The following is a 17,500-nucleotide window of genomic DNA, read 5'->3' on the forward strand; positions in this document are numbered from 1 at the left end:
AAGCATTCGATCAGCTATGTTTTTTACATAGATTTAAAAAAATTACCCAACCAGGCTGTGGGAAATGTAAAATATGGTCCTGCTAAAACAAGGATAGGCTTAAAAAAATGGCAGGATCTCACTAAATATTTAAAGATAATCCTCAAATTAAATGGTCTGACAACTTTTTTAAATTAAAAAAAGTTGTAAATGCATTAAAAGTCATTTTTCAATGGTCATGAAATTGGAATTTTCATTCATTAAAAGCCTGATGCATCATATATGATGCATCAAATATCTCAGTGACCTTAACAAAATTTTGATTTTTTTTTTTTTACATTTCTTATAAGGGACCAATATTGAAGCAAATTCCAAAAAAATAGAATTTTCTCTCATTGCTTTCATGGTTCAGGTTTCACAGGGTTAAGTATGTTTTGGTGGCTTTTTGGGCCTTTATTGTGACAGGATAGTGTGAGAGGAGACAGGAAATTAGAAGGAGAGAGATATGGGGTAGGGCTGGGAAAGGACCCCGTCCGTACTCGAACTGCATGCAAGCCCAAATGTGGAGGGCTTAGTGCGCTGTGCCACAGCGCCCCCATAACGACATATTCTTTGCCATTTTTGCCTACATCGGCCTATTCTTAAAATCAATTTTTGCCATTGCTCATCTGAAAATTGACTCAGTCTGGTCAAAATTCATAAATACTGCATAATAGGTCACATGCATATCTATCCATCATCGAGTTTGACATCTCTATGCGTTTGTTTACCAAACAGTTGGACTTTTAAGGTCAATGGTATTTACAGACAGTTATGGGGGTTTGCAAATAACGTTCATCCCGCATTGTCTCTCTGTGTCAGAGTGTCAATGTTGAGTCCACCGCTGGCTTTTAAATAGTTTGTGTTTTTATCATGAGGGAAGGTTTTGGTCAGGCACAGCTTCGCATGTTCGCATTTAGCAACAGAAATTTGCTGCAACCACGGTAAAACTACTTGCCTTGTGCGAACTTGGTCACGTGACTGTCAGCTGTTTTGCAGCATTGTCCTCCATGATGACTTAACAAGAAAATGTGTTGCACTAACACGCTGAATGTTCTAGTGTGAAATTAACACGCCTTTTCATGATGCCAGTCTGTTTTTTTTCCTTTTTCCACTACTGTTTAAACTGTGACTACGTCGTGACTACGTCACATCTCTAAAAAATCCTGTCATCCGGCTGCCTGGGAGTAGGGCAGCTGGGGAGCTGGTCGAATCTGAAAATCCACCCAAATCCATGAGTACCTTGTGAAGCTCTGCAGAAATACATGGATCTGGTGAGAGGCAGGTGAACACCAAGCGTGTTTGATGTGAATCATGTGGACACCAGATTCTGCAAGTGTGGTGTTCATGCAGAAGCTATTGAGAGTCTTCCTTCTTGTTAAGGCTCGTTAAGGTCATTACAGTAATGAACTTGGAAAAACTTTTTATTTCTTTACCTTTAAAGCACTGGCACAAACACAGCTGTCTGATATCCGGTATGGACATGTGTATGTATTTATTATGTGAGACGCTTTTGAATGTCATTTGAAGGCCTGTGAATGGATTTCTAATATTGCGCTTTTTTTAATGAAGAAACCACCATTGCATCTAAATGCAAGCACGGTGGGTAACTTGACTTGAGATATCATAGGGGCAGCAAACCATACTCTTCACACCCACATTCCAGTTTTTTTTTTAAACCTGCTGAGGATTGCTGTTTACTAAACAGTGTCTGGCTTGCTTGAATGGATTTCCCCTTTCGGAAAGTGTGTGTGTGTGTGTGTGTGTGTGTGTGTGTGTGTGTGTGTGTGTGTGTGTGTGTGTGTGTGTGTGTGTGTGTGTGTGTGTGTGTGTGTGTGTGGGCGTGTGGGCGTGTGTGTGCGTGAGTGTGTGCCATGCATGCCATGTAAGCACATGAGTGCCATGCAAGCATGTGTCTGTCTGTCCATCTGTCTGTCTGTCTGTCTGTCTGTAGAGGTCATGTTGTCGTGATCTCAAGGCTACAGCGTCGTAATCCAAATAACTTTTTTAGGATGTGCACCACTTCCTTCCTTCCTGCAACCATTTGGTTTTGTGGTCAGTGTGCATGTTTGATACTCTTCAGACTAAAAGCCTGGACAGGGTTTACTGCTGTCCGGACTGAGGCTTTAAAAAAGTTAAGAACGGGTGACCTTACGTGAACTGAGGGGGTCCACCATCACCATCCACGTCAACCACCCACCCATCTCTCTCTCTCTCTGTAGTGCAGTTGATATTCGAATACGGTGTCGTTACTATACCTTTTTCTCTACTGTCTATCTCTGTGTTCAGATTAGATGGGACAAGTCCTTGAACAATGTTGCCAGGCAACAACATCCTTACCTCCTAAGTCTGTGATGTGACTAAGCTGTCTGATAACGTACAGATCCTCCTGATTTTAATAAGAATGTGGGGAAAAAAAGCTTTGCTGTGGCCTAACGGTAGGGCACTGGGTTACTACGCTGGCAACCGGGTTCGATTCCGGCCCGGGTCATTTGTCACACACACACACACACACACACACACACACACACACACACACACACACACACACACACACACACACACACACACACACACACACACACACACACACACACACACACCTTGTGCCTTGTGATCTATGATCATCTGAAGAGCGTAAGCTGCTGATGCTGATGATGTGACTTGTTGTCGGGGGAAGCAGGGGCTTCGATCTGACGAAAGAGATGAAAGTTCTCCTGATTGAGAAAAAAAAATACTGTTGACTAATGACAATCGTCGACTTCACAAGCAACACTTTTAGTAGCATAGCCTGGTGGCAACATTTCTCGAAATGTTCCCTCGTGTCCTGGCAATTAGCCTAAGGAGAGAATGCTGCTGGTGCTGATGAACTGAGGCTGCCTGGGGCACCAGAGGGTTTGATGCGTGGGACAAAAAAGTTGCCTGATGAGAAGTTATCTTGATTTATATAACTATAGACTCATATCAAACTAGAAGCCTACATACAAAACACTTGTCAGTGACGTTGCCTGGCGATATTGCTCGTAAAGTTTACAAGTATGGAACTGTCATCTTAAAAGGGTGCTGTGATGCACCACACTAGTGCACTGTGCCATGGTGGGGACAGCTTGCCCCTGGGGACCAGGTTCAAGTCCCAATCCCACCCCATTGCTCTCTACTACTTACTTACTGTCTCTCTTCACTGTCCCTATCTGCAAGTGAGTGCCAAAAAGCCCATAAAAATATCTTCCAAAAAAACAGTGTAACCTACTGGTGCTGGTGATCCACCCCCACTGTCTGGGGCACCAAGGGCTTTTCCTGCTGTTTCGTTCTGTGTGTGTTTTCCTGGTTGTCTGCGCGTGCCAGGCCAGTCGCAGCCAGCCTGTTGTTGTTATTGTTGTGTGTGGTGCTGGGGATTGGTGGGTTGTGCTTTTAGCTCAACTTCCTGGAGAGCATCATGATGATCCTTTTGTCTGGTCTGTTCTGGTCTGACTGACTGACTGTATGGGTTTTATTTTTGAGCGCCAATTGCGGTGGGGTCTGGTCACGTGAGCGCTGGTTTTAATGCCTTATTTAAGAGGATTCTGGACAGATGGCTTGTCTTTGTTTTAGGATGCCCTTATTATTGGGCCACCACAGTGTCTAGTTGCTGAGGAGGTGGTACAATGGCAATGAGTGCATGTACATTTTTTTGACTTTGTCTATTTTATGTGTTCTTTGACCGGTTCATATCAGAGGTTCCTAAGTAAGCACTACGTTTCAGCTTCACACTGCAGAGAAGTGAGAGGAGATGCATAATAAATTGACACAGAAAGTAACAAGTTGTATAATGATCTTGTGTCATTAACTGCACGTTAACTTTTGCTCTGTGTGTGTGTGTGTGTGTGTGTGTGTGTGTGTGTGTGTGTGTGTGTGTGTGTGTGTGTGTGTGTGTGTGTGTGTGTGTGTGTGTGTGTGTGTGTGTGTGTGTGTGTGTTTGCGCGCGCGCTGTCCGTTTGCGTCTCTTTGTGGGCGAGATGCTAAATACAGGCAAAGGAATGAGTCTGCCACACGCGCTCCCCCGCTGAACCGACTCCTGCAGATTTTGTCTTTGTGAACGTGAACGCTGCACTGCCTCCACCGCCACTACACCCTCTACTCTTGCAAGATTTCGAACCTGTTTTGCGCTCGAGACAATTATCGCCTGAGAGGCACTCTAATCTAAACGCAAAATCCAATCTGACAAGACCTTTACATCTTCACGGAAGATTGTGATATATACAGCAGCAGGGAGAGGGGGGGCGAGAGAGCGAGAGAGATTCATTGCCGCCAACACAGCTGAGGAGGACGGTAGCATACCCTATAGAAGACATACACGATGGATGGGATGAAACCAGCGATGGAGAACAACGCCGAGGAGAATCAAGAGGAGAGAGAAGAGAGTAAAGGTAAAAGCGTAAAATCGCAATTAAAATGGTTCCGACTTCGGCTCTGTTTACAATACGGGCTCACCACGGTTCTTGAGATGGCTGCGTTCTCTCTCACACAAAGACAGTGGCTGGTGTTTGGATGCGCTTGGGAATGTTGGCATCACCGTTAATTGAACAGGTCGTTGAAAGGCGGCAGTGATAGATAGCCTAAATAAAAACACGCCATTTTAGCCCGTGTTGATGTTGAAATTCGCAGAGCATTAGATAATGTTGTTTATGTGCATCTTTCTCTTCAGATATCTGAACATTTGGCATGGCAGCCTCATCGAACCCCTGCATATCATGCAAGGCAGTGTGCAGTCCAATTGATGGACCGAAGTCGCTCGCAAACATTTCTTATTGATACTGCCAATGTGTGTCTCCGCGGTTCTACCGACCAGGTGCACGGGGATGCACAGGTCTTAATGTTGCACTGTCCAGCGCACGGTGCGCCTTTGTTGTTTGATGCAAGGTGTCGCATTAAAAATGGGAAAACAGACAGCATTTTCGAAAATCACCCAGAGTGAGTCGTGGTTCGATTGCAAGCGCCTTTGAAATGCAATACATTATATGTTGCTATTCTCAGAATGCATTAGAAATATACGGCTATACGTGCGCATCGGCCCTATTTGGCTGAGGAATCCGTTTTGGAGATCGATGTAGGTTAATTTGCATTCAATCACAGCTCGACACATCGATTTGGTTTTTGTTCTCTCAGAAATGCCAGTGCATCATAGAACAACAGCCATAACGTCGTTTTTATTTATTTATGAAGTGTAATGAAGCAAAGGACGGTGATCTTTTTTTAGTGCGCTATGGCAGGTACTAGGTCATCCGTTAAAAATGCATACAGTAGGCATAAGAATAGACCTACTCATTCGTTAGATGTAACGTTAAAAACGGAAAAATCCTGAACAATTGTTTACTCTGAATAATTTATTGACTGTGTGTGTGCACGTTGTAGCGCAATCATGGTCAACTTCAGGATTGGTTGCAGCCTTCATCTGCTAGGGTGGAGTTTTTTTTCACGCCTGTTTTTCCCACGCCATCCCCACCTTCAACGAGATTCCGAGGTTTTAACGACTTGCCACATAAATCTGATCGAATTATTGTTGTCATAGAATGATTTTTATGGGCACAGCCTTAATTTCAACACATGTAGATGGATATTTGCACACGGAATGGATGAACATAAGCTATTGACAGTGCAAGACCTGTGCGTGTGTGTGTGTGTGTGTGTGTGTGTTCTGTGTAACTAGGTTACAAGTGTGATATATGTATAGTTGACTGATGAGCGTTTTCTTAAGCCTGGTGTGGTGATTAAAATCCTTGACATCGCAGCACAAAATAAGTGACCCACCCCACCCAGCTGCTGAATGAATATTCCATAGCTGGCCCCATGGGGAGATTATAGATTAATCCTTTAATGAGGTAATGCATGGACACATATCATTAAAAGCCGGACGCCCATAGCGGCCGCCCGTCACCGTCAGGGACTCTGGGTCACAGGGCGGGCGAGTTGGTCTCCTGATGGCATCTCATCTTCTTCCACGCCTTTCCTCTCTTCTCTTCTCTTCTCTTCTCTTCTCTTCTCTTCTCTTCTCTTCTCTTCTCTTCTCTTCTCTTCTCTTTTCTTCTCTTTTCTTCTCTTCTCTTCTCTTCTCTTCTCTTCTCTTCTCTTCTCTTCTCTTCTCTTCTCTTCTCTTCTCTTCTCTTCTCCTATTCACTCCTTCCTTACACCGAAAAAAAGCAGAGTTAGGCGGCGGCCCTGCCGTGGCCTAACGGTAGGGCACAGGGTTACTACGCTGGCGACCCGGGTTCGATTCCGGCCTGGGTCTTTTGCCGATCCTTCCCAGTCTCTCTTCCCCCACTCGTTTCGTGTCTCTCCTCCACTGTCCTGTCAAGTAATGATGGCAAAAAAGCCCTAAAAATATGTATGTTTTTAAATGCAGTGTTAAATCAACACAAAGTGTACCCTGGTACCAAAATGCAATCTAAAGATGTTAAATTGACTCAAAGTGTTGCATTAGCACTGCATTTTTCCCCGTGCATCATCTCCTCTCTTCTGTCCTCCTTTTCCTCCCTTCCTCCTCTCCTCCCGCCTCTTCTCTCCTCTTCTCCTCTCTTCTCTTCTCTTCTCCTCACCTCTCCTTCCCTCTCCTATACTTTCTTCTTCTCTCCTCTCTTCTTCTCTTCTCTCCTCTCTTCCCATGTCCTCCTCCTCCTCCTCGATTCCTCCTACTCTTCTCGACGCCCTTCCGATGGCCCGCAGGCCCACAGCTGTGCGAGAAGAGAGAGAGGAAATAAGCAGGCAGACTCGCGCACGGGCCACTCCCTCTCCTCCTCTCTCGCTACGCACGCACGATGACCCAGATTGGCACAAGCACAGGGTGTCGTTCAGCTTGGTCATCCACTCAATCAGCGCCACCATAATCTCACCTACTTTCCAACATTACTCCATCACCGCTCACTCTCACTCGGTCGCTTGACATGCACGCCCACCCATAAGTGTGTGTGTGTGTGTGTGTGTGTGTGTGTGTGTGTGTGTGTGTGTGTGTGTGTGTGTGTGTGTGTGTGTGTGTGTGTGTGTGTGTGTGTGTGTGTGTTGAGTCAGTCACTGCAGGCTATATTTAGCTACCAATATGGAAGCATCATAGCATTCTCTCAGCCAGCTGGTTACCACACCACACTCTCTCATCCACGTACCTTCACTCATCCATCCATCCATTCACCCATCCATCCAGCCTTCTATTCATCCAGCCTTATAGCCATCCATCCATCCATACTTCTATCCTTCCATCCATCCATCCATCCATGCATCATTCCATCCTCCTTTCATTGTGTGTTTTTTTTCAAGTCTTGCTAAAATGAAGTGGATCTCATGTGTTATACCGGAACACAGACCACAGAACATGTATACTGATCTGGACTGGAATGGCGATCCAGGAGGGATTGGTCCCTGAAATGAGATTATAATGCGGCCTGTATTGAAAATTCCGAGGGTGATTATGGATGTTAGAGATAAGCAACGTATGGTTGGCAATACCGGCTGAAGGCAGGGCCTGATAAAGTAATCTGAAATGTCCCCCCCTCTCCATACATGCAATGTAATAAGGACTCAATGCCCCCCCACCCCACCGCTCTGTGCCCGCGGCAAATGACCCCTTTGTCCCCCGCTGTCACCTTCCTTGGCTGAAGTACTCAGCAATAGCAGGTGAAGGTATAGTATAGTATAATACATTATGTACGGTTTAGAAGAGTTGACCAATCACGTTCAGACACAGATCCCTTTGGGCAATCGTAGTAGCAGGTTAGTGGTGGGATCCAGGCTAGTGAAGGCATAAATATAACATGGCCAAACATGCTACAGGAAAAAACATGCACATAATCCCGGATTGTAATATTTTTCTGATTACTGAGATAATCTCAGACCTGCTCTCTCTCTCTCTCTCTCTCTCTCTCTCTCTCTCTCTCTCTCTCTCGCTCTCTCTCTCGCTCGTTCTCTCTCTCTCTCTCTCTCTCTTTCTCTCTCGTTCTCTCTCACACACACACACACACACACACACACACACACACACACACACACACACACACACACACACACACACACACACACACACTCACTTTACACACACTCACTTTACACACTTTATCTCTCATGCTCGGTTGGATAGTTAGTGAGTGTGAGTGTGAGTGAGAGGAGAAGAGGTGTCCTCCTTTTGGAGTGAGGGATCATGGGGATTCCCCAGAGTGGAACAAGTGGCTCAATACTGGGCCGCGGTGAAAGCATTTTGGAAACCTTATCCAGTGGAACGCTGGAAGAGGTTGATGATGAGATGGAGGACAGCCCATCTCGTTGTCTCTGTCTCTATCTGTCTGTCTGTCTGTGTGTCTGTCTCTCACACTCTGTCTCTCTCATTCTGTGTCTTGTCTATCTATTTTTCTCTCTGTCTGGGTCTCTATTGCCATCTTTCTGTTTTTGTCTTCTGTTTGTTCACATTCCTCCATTCTCTGTTTTTCTGTGCTACCCTGTCTATCTGTTTCAGTTGATTTCGCTATCTCCTTTTTCTCTGCTCTTTGTTTCAACTCTTTTTTTATCAGTGAATTCTCCATCTAATGAGCTCTCTCTCTCTCTCTCTCTCTCTCTCTCTCTCTCTCTCTCTCTCTCTCTCTCTCTCTCTCTCTCTCTCTCTCTCGCTTAGACATCTACCATTCTAGTTTAGTGTGTCTCTCTCTCTTCGTCTTTCCACTCTCTATCACTCCATCTCCTGCTCTCTGCTTGTCTTTGTGTTTTTCCCTTCATCTTTCCCTCTCCTACTCTCTCTGGCACGGTCACATGTCTCTCTCCTTCTCTCCTCCTTCCTTCCTCCCCCTCTTCCTGCTCTCCCTCAAAGGGTACGGGCAGGAGGGAGGGGGTGGACTGAGGAGGAAGAGGGAGGGAGGGAGGGAGGAACTATAGTCTTACATAATTCTTTCTCTCCAACTGCTCCTCTTCTTCTCCTTTCCGTCTCTCCTCTTCTTTTTGCTCATGCTCATTTTTGACGCTTGGTTTGCTCTCTCTCTCTCTCTCTCTCTCTCAGCTCATGCATTACATCATCGATATAATACTGGGTGTGGTGTTGGGTTCTGGAGGTGGGGGGATTGAGGTGCATTGCTACCAAATGAAGGGATGTCAACACACATTTCATTTTTTTCGGGGGAGAAAAATAATTGAATCAATCCCAAATGACTGCAGCATTTGTAAAGATCACGAATGTCATATTACAGTATTTTTCTATGTTTTTGCTGGTTTTGTATGGCTGAGCATCGAGCGGGAACCTCCAACATTATCGCCTTGCCTTTTTCATACGGTTGTGTTCTCCTGTTGGGCGAGTGAAAAGTTCATTGATGCATGCTCTGGTCATCTCCATGGTAACCTGTGCAGTCACAGTGCATGTGCTGGTTTGGTCTGACACCCCTTTGTGGTCTTTGTGGTGAAAGCCCCAGTAACCATAGTGAAAACCCTTCATTTTGCTATTATTATTTTTTTTTTTTAATTTCGTTTTAAAAAGATCAGAATGGCAACTCGTACGGATCACGGTACGTGTGCTGTGCTTGTCTGACACCTTTCTGTGGTCATGCCAAAGCCCAAGTAACGATAAAAAAAACTCTTCATCTTGCAATTATTATTTTTTGACATGTCCTAAAAAAATCTGGATGGCAACTTGTGTAATCGTGGTGTATGTGCTGCGCTGGTCTGACACTCCTTTGGGGTACGTCAAAGACCTAGTAGGCATACTAAAAAACATCTCACAATAATTAGGCCTATTTATTCTATTTATTATTTATCTTCATAAAACAGAATTGCAAATGGAATTTTTCCATAAGTTAAATGGCCCCTGTTATTAGTTTCTTGTTAGCAGAATGATAAAGACCAAGTCATGATGTATTAGTAGAGAGACTGTGTAATGTCATAATAGTAATGTATTATGGTAGGCTTTTCAACATTCGTAAAACGTTCCATCGATGGAATGGTATGCAGTATAAAGCTACACTGGCTTTAGAAGCCATCCTCCGTAGAACAGACTCTATAGCCTACTGCTGTGGTAAGGTAATGTTGTTGTGCCATGGTAGTAAAACCTTTTCAATAAATAGTAACAGGTTTCAGTGGTGGAAACGTGTGCAGCACAATACTGGCTTAAGATCATCCTCTGCAGCCAGGCCTAGAGGTCTTCATTCAAAGGGAAAGCGATATACCTACATATCTGTTGGCGCGGCATGGTAAAACCGTGCTGCTGAGCGCTTGGCAGGGTTGTGCCATTTTGAGTTCCCCCACCTGCTGGAACATGCTGAGTGGAGGACATGGTGCCGGTCTCGTGTTAGCTTATAGACTGCCCACTCCCAGCCATAGCTTGTTCAAAGGTGAAGCACAGGTGCTTGGGTTTAAAAGCATGTACAGCAGGGCTTGACATTAACTTTTTTGCTTGTCGGCCACTGTGGCTAGTGGTTTTCCTGAGTCACTAGCCATCCAGCTATTCTACTAGCCACAAATTTGATTTTTTTTTTTTACCATGAGGCTGTACATCTAACCTCAGACGATGAGGTGCTTAAAGCAAGAAGATGAGTGCATGGGTTTCTACATGGAAATAAAACAAACAAATAGAAACTGAGTAACTGAGCTTTTTTCTTGAACTTAAATACAAGCAATTGATGCACAAGGGGCAAAGTGCAGAATATACGCTATTCTGATATGTCATACCATAGAATAAGCTACCTGCCAAAACTACCCCCCGGTTGGTAGGTGCCAGTGTCAAGCCCTGATGTACAGTAATAGGAACACCGCCCAGAATGTGTGCAAAGTGTGCTCCCAGCTGCCATGTGCTGAGATGCAACTGGTGTCAGGGTGGATGCCGGTATATGTCTGAATTAACAGGTAGAAGAAAACAAGGAGAAAAGTGATTTTTTGCCTTGAAAGGCAGGTTCATTATGAAGTTTTCCCTAAGAAAAAGGTTCAGTCACAATCGTTACAATGGTTTTTACACAGGATAGTTTACTTGGTTTGTCTCTGGCACTACCATTGTTTTATCCATCACACATCATGGTAACTATACATGTACTTGTGGATAAGTGCCCAAATAGAAGGAATACTAAAACTATACAGTTATTTAGTTATTCTAAAACAATGGTTAAAGGATAACTTCAGTCAATTTCAACATACAGTTGTAATGCTCACACTACCCTGGACTTGTCAGTACAAGAGATTTTTTTTTTCTTCTTCAGCCGTTTCCGAGATCCTGGTGATTGTAATGGGGGCAGGTGTTTGTTTACATTTTAAAAAAATATCCTGATTTATTCCCAAAAACATCCAAAAGGTTATACAACATCATCAGACAACTAGCAAACAGCGATAGCTTTTGGGAAAATATTTGGAGTAGGCCTATGTTAAAATTGTTTTAAATGTAAACAAAACCTGCCCCCATTAGAATAGCTCAGATCTCGGAAAGGGTTGAGCCGAAAAATGCAGCATCACCGGGTACTGACAAGTCAAGGGTAGCGTGAGCAATACAACAGCATATTGAAATTGGCAGAAGTGCTCCTTTAATATTTGAAAGGAGTAGTCTCATAATGAACACCATTCAGTCGATAGAATACTGTAATCCATTGAAAGCACTTTGCTACTACATAGTACTACACTACTATACTGAACCATGACACAGAGTCTTTACATCACAACCTGCTCATTGCACTCTTACTTCATGCATAACAGGTCATGCAGTGAATGATTTTGAATGACTCATCCTTATCCATCGGTGCTTGTTTTACTAAGGAAATGACTGCACATAGGCTATAATTCTGCTCTGGTAATTATTATTTTCATGGCTCCCATGAAGAACTCCATATAGGCTGTAAACTTAACATGCAGTAGAGACAGCGGGAGTGCAATGTGTATGTCATAGTTTTTGAGCAAAATGAACTATTGTCTGCACACCGATTTTGATTATTATTTGTAGTTTGTAGTGCTGCTCTAGGTGACACTATGCTAGATTAGGGGTGGGCGATATGACGATATTATATCGTGAATCGCGATATTGAGTAAAATATCGTCTCGAATCTGCCAAAGTGGAGAAATCGTATAGATCGTCTTGCAGTGAGGATGTTTATTATCAGTATCAGAGTGACGTTTTCTCACTTGTGTTGTTGTCTTAACTTTATTCTTTACATTATTGTATTCCAATTTTACACTTTATGAGAGTATCATCAGTGTGTTAACATTGTATTGACCTCAAATTACAAATTGCAAGTATATGAAAGTTGTTTTTTGTTGTTTTTATTTTTTGGATGGAAGATCGTGATAAAAAATCGAAATCGTGATTTCATGTTAAAAAATCGTGATACAACATTTTTGCCATATCGCCCACCCCTATGCTAGATCACACTATTACATCCTGAAATGGGTTTACCTTAAAACATGCAGAAAATATGCAGTACACTGGATGTTGCGAGAGCAACAAATAAGATTGTCTGAGGACTGAAGGACGATGTTGCATTGTAGCTCCCAAATATTTTTTCTCTTTCTCTATTGCCAGTTCTCCCTCTTTCTCCCTGGCCTCTCTCTCTCTCTCTCTCTCTCTCTCTCTCTCTCTCTCTCTCTCTCTCTCTGCTTCTAATAATGTCCCTCCCTCATTTTTCCCACCGTACCTGTCACTCCCTTCCTCTGGGTATATCAGCCAATTCACTTTGACCTCCCTATCTTTCTCAAGCTCCTCTCTCTCTCTCTCTCTCTCTCTCTCTCTCTCTCTCTCTCTCTCTCTCTCTCTCTCCCTCTCTCTATCTCTCTCTCTCTCTATCTCTCTCTCTGTATCTCTCTCTCTCTGTATCTCTCTGTATCTCTCTGTCTTTCTCTCTCTCTCTGTATCTCTCTCTCTCTCTCTCTCTCTCTCTCTCTCTCTCTCTCTCTCCTCCTCTTAATATGCTCAGCCAGTCCCTTCTCTTCATTGGTCTTTTCATTTCCTCATCCAATTCCTTCATCTCTATCCAACCCCCCCTCCTCTCCGTATTTCCTCTCTTAAACAAACACACACACACACACACACACACACACACACACACACACACACACACACACACACACACACACACACACACACAGACACACAGACACACACACACACACACACACACACACACACTCTCTCTTTTCTTCTTTTTACCTCTCTCTCTCTCTCTCTCTCACTCTCTCTGTCACTCTCACTCTCTCTCTCTCTCTCTCTCTCTCTCTCTCTCTCTCTCTCTCTCTCTCACACACGCACACACACACACACGCACACACACACACACACACACACACACACACACACACACACACACACACACACACACACACACACACACACACACACACACACTCCATGCTGCACACTCATGTGAAAGCCATCATCACACAGGGCAGAGAGCCTCATGTGCCTCTCATTTGGAACATTTTGCTCAGGGCATGCTGACAGCCTCCATCTGCCATATGCGCAAGTGTGTAGTGTGTGTGTGTCAGTGTGTGTGTGTCTGTGTGGGTCAGTGTATGTGTGTGTGTGTGTGTGTGTGTGTGTGTGTGTGTGTGTGTGTGTGTGTGTGTGAGTATGTTGGTGTTGTATATGAGAGAGGGAGAGAGAGAGAGAGAGAGAGAGAGAGAGAGAGAGAGAGAGAGAGAGAGAGTATCTTTGTACATTGTGTGTATGAGAGTGTATGAGAGAAAGCATGTGTGTGCATTTGTGTGTGGGTGGGTGTGTTTAGCCATGCATGGTAAGAGGGACAGAGGTCACGGATGTATGTGTTTGTGGTGTATGAGTATGCTGTTAGTATTGAGACACCTCATGAACTAACTGTGTACATGTATGCCAAGTTATTTTTGATATGTGTCCATGTGTGCAATATGTGTGTGTGCGTGTGCGTGTGTGTGTGTGTGTGTGTGTGTGTGTGTGTGTGTGTGTGTGTGTGTGTGTTGTGTGTATGTGTGTGTGTGTGTGTGTGTGTGTGTGTGTGTGTGTGTGTGTGTGTGTGTGTGTGTGTATCCATCCATACGTGTGTTTCTGTGCATGTGTGCATCCATGTGTGTGTTTTGTGTGCGTCACTTAGAGGAACAGGTAAAAAAAGACTGATAGAGAGAGATTGTGTGTGTGTGTGTGTGGGGGGGGGGTGCCTTTCCCGCACGCGCGTGCGTGCGTGTGTGGTTGTGCGCGTGTGTGTGTGCCTGGTGTTGTGCGTGTAGGTATGACTATAGCTGTGTGTGTGTGTGTGTGTGTGTGTGTGTGTGTGTGTGTGTGTGTGTGTGTGTGTGTGTGTGTGTGTGTGTGTGCCTGGTGTTGTGCATGCGGGTGAGAATATAGCTGTGTGTGTGTGTGTGTGTGTGTGTGTGTGTGTGTGTGTGTGTGTGTGTGTGTGTGTGTGTGTGTGTGTGTGTGTGTGTGTGTGTGTGTGTGTGTGTGTGTGTGTGTGTGCCCGGTGTTGTGCATGCGGGTATGAATATAGCTGTGTGTGTGTGTGTGTGTGTGTGTGTGTGTGTGTGTGTGTGTGTGTGTGTGTGTGTGTGTGTGTGTGTGTGTGTGTGCCCGGTGTTGTGCATGCGGGTATGAATATAGCTGTGTGTGTGTGTGTGTGTGTGTGTGTGTGTGTGTGTGTGTGTGTGTGTGTGTGTGTGTGTGTGTGTGTGTGTGTGTGTGTGTGTGTGTGTGTGTGTGTGTGTGTGCCCGGTGTTGTGCATGCGGGTATGAATATAGCTCAGAGGGCAGGTTGGCACAGCAGGCTCTTTCCTGCCTGATGCCAGTCTCCGCTCTGCCACCCCCCTGGATCTTCTCCATCGCCCACAGGTGCCCAATCTGCCAGCTCGTCGCTCTCACGTCCCAACAAACAATACACTCCCGTCCCACTCTCCTCTCTCCAACCCCAACCACACCCCACCCCACCCCGCCCCCATCTTCTCCTCCCCTCCCTTGTCTTGGAAGCCCCACCCCACCAAACTCACATGCCCCATAATGTTTTTAAGATTTTCAGGGCTCCAAAATCTCAGGTGCCCAATCTGCCAGTCCCATCTAGCAGCATACACCCCTACTCTCCTTTCTCTGACCCCACCCTGACCCTTTTCTTCTCCTCCCTTGTCTTTGAAACCTCACCCCACTGAACTCACATGCCCCACAATGTCTAAAGATACGTAGAGCTGCGAAATCACAGGTGCCCAATCTACAAGTCCCAACCAACAGCATACACCCCTACCCTCTTCTCCGACCCCACCCCGACCCTCTCCTCCCCTTCCCTGGTCTTTGACACCGCACCCCACATGCCCCACAGTGTTTAAAGATTTTCAGAGCATACCAAATCTGCCAGTCCCAACATACACCTATCCTCCTCTCTCTGACCCCACCCCTCTCCTCTCCTCTCCTCCCCTTCCCTGGTCTTCGACAGACACCCCACCCCACCAAACTCCCATGCACCATAATTTTTTGGGCACAGATGCCCATCTGCCAGACTCTTGCTCGCTCCCACCCTGAGCCGCCCGAACAAAACAATACAACCAGGGGGGATTGCCAGGTATTTTGCCCTGCCCTGCAACACTTATAATACTACTACTATTATAATAACACATGTGTATACCCATATCTGTCTATTACCTTCCCTTATCTTCATCAGCCCACCCCATCCCAACAAACTTGTACACCCAATCTACCAACCTTGCTCGCTCCCACCCTGTGCCGTCCCAACAAAGCAGGGGTTAGTTGTTAGCTTGTTAGCAACTTCGGTAGTTGCCAATGGGAAATTGCATTGCAAACAACAAAGTAGCTAACATAGTAAACAACTATTGTTTTGAGAAATGCACCCCAGTACTCTAAACCTCATACCGTTCCAAAACCCCTACCCTGCCGCCCCTTACATTTGTCACCCCACACCACAAAACTCACTGTTGAATCCAGTAAAAAAAAGGTCACCAGAAAGGCAATGACCAAACTGTAATGTATTGCTCAAGTCCCTGTGCACTGCCATAGCCGTGTACAGTAGTACTATGGCAGTTAAGTTTTTTCAGTGACTATTACGGCTGTTCCTCTGGTGGAGCAGCTTGTGGTAGCCCCTTAATGCGCACAGTACCATCTGAGGCACAACTCTACTATGACATAACAGAGGGCCTTTAGAGTAATGCACTACGACTTGGTCATTGCCATTCTGGTAACAGCAAATTTATAACGCCGTGTCTTAACGGGTTAAGGGGTTACAGATTTTCAGGTGGCCAATTTTCCAGCCTTTCTCACTCCCACCCTGCGCCCGCCATGTCCTCATCACGCCACCCCACCAATCTCACACAATGTACAATGTTTAAAGCAGTTGTACTACGCAACTTTTGGCTCTGATATGAGGTGCTATCTATGATCCTTCGCTGCCCCGAATACCAGAAACTAGTGGGTCAAAGGCGTCCAACATGAAATTGTCCTTCAGTGCTAACGGATACTTTTGCTTACTGTAACTGTGAAAAACATGACTTTCAATTTTTTTGAAAAGTGAATGCATGAAAGCCAAGCCAAAAAAAAATATTTTAAAACACTTTTTTTTTGCATTTACAGTAAGCAAAAGTATCCGTTACACTGAAGGACAATTTCATGTTGGACGTCTTTGACCCCCCTACACTCCCCTAATCTCCCCTCTTGTCCCCATCACCCCACTGAAACTCATACGGCACACAATGTTTTAAGGATTTCCAGAGCTTCCAAATCCCATGAAATCTGTGATAGGGCTTGAGCAGCACAGACACTACCGCAGAGTCATATTCACATACCTGATGGCGACCACTCAAAAGAAACGAGGAACTGACTGTGCCTGTTCTATATTGCTGTTTGGAGCTGTGTGGTCGTGTTTGTTATCCAGCTAAATCAGCCACTGAGCTTTAAGTACAGACAGCAAATTCACATTCAATTACCAGATGGTGACTGCTGAAATGGAAATCATCAGAGGAACTGGAAAAATTCCCGCTTACATCTGGAGTTGTGTGGTGTTTATTTTAAAGCAGATGATTAAAATGTCAGAAGTGTTCACCTGATACACAAATCCCCACCGGGTCTAATTCATATTTGTTGTGTGGAGAGATTGCGGCTGTCCAATTGAGTGCCGAGTGTTAAGCAGTAAAGTGTACATGCACATTCATTTGAAAATGCACCTCGGTGCAAATGAAAAAAATACATACAGTGCCAGCGGACGTTGGAAGTAGATTAGACCTTTCAAAGGAGATGACAGTATTTAAAGTAGATGACATAAAATCACTTTAACACTGATTGTGAGATGGATGATGGCATCTGTTTCTCCCAGTGTCAAAGTTGCTTCATTGTACATGTACCACAAGGCAGGGAATCCAGCAGGGGGCAACAAAGGGGTCAGTTGTCCCAGGCCCAGGGAGGGAGGGAGGGCGACCGCGGAGTTGGGTCCTCGTTGCATTGTATGTAGTAGAGGATGACATTTTTCAGGAATTCCCGTGGGTCCCGCGGGTCCTGCGGGATTCCAGCGGGATGGGAGTCAAAATTTTAAAGATGAACGGGAGCGGGCAGGAG

The 17,500-nt window shown here is 45.0% G+C and overlaps 1 protein-coding gene across 3 annotated transcripts in view; it reads left to right on the forward strand.

Annotated features, from left to right (window-relative positions):
- gpm6ba (glycoprotein M6Ba) overlaps positions 1-17,500 on the forward strand; it is a 67,204-nt gene that overhangs the window by 18,817 nt on the left and 30,887 nt on the right. For 2 of the 3 annotated variants that reach the window (XR_010037821.1, XM_063217420.1), the window contains exon 1: positions 3,915-4,424. The exons of the other annotated variant lie outside the window; for it this stretch is intronic. Coding sequence is in view for 1 of the 2 variants with exons in the window: in XM_063217420.1 (XP_063073490.1) it covers positions 4,355-4,424 (70 nt within the window). In the remaining variant the exon portion in view is untranslated. Of the gene's footprint in view, positions 1-3,914; positions 4,425-17,500 lie in introns of those variants that run through there. 3 annotated transcript variants of the gene reach the window in all.

This window comes from Engraulis encrasicolus, chromosome 15 (genome assembly GCF_034702125.1).
Source record: "Engraulis encrasicolus isolate BLACKSEA-1 chromosome 15, IST_EnEncr_1.0, whole genome shotgun sequence".
In the NCBI taxonomy this organism is placed as follows: domain Eukaryota; kingdom Metazoa; phylum Chordata; class Actinopteri; order Clupeiformes; family Engraulidae; genus Engraulis; species Engraulis encrasicolus.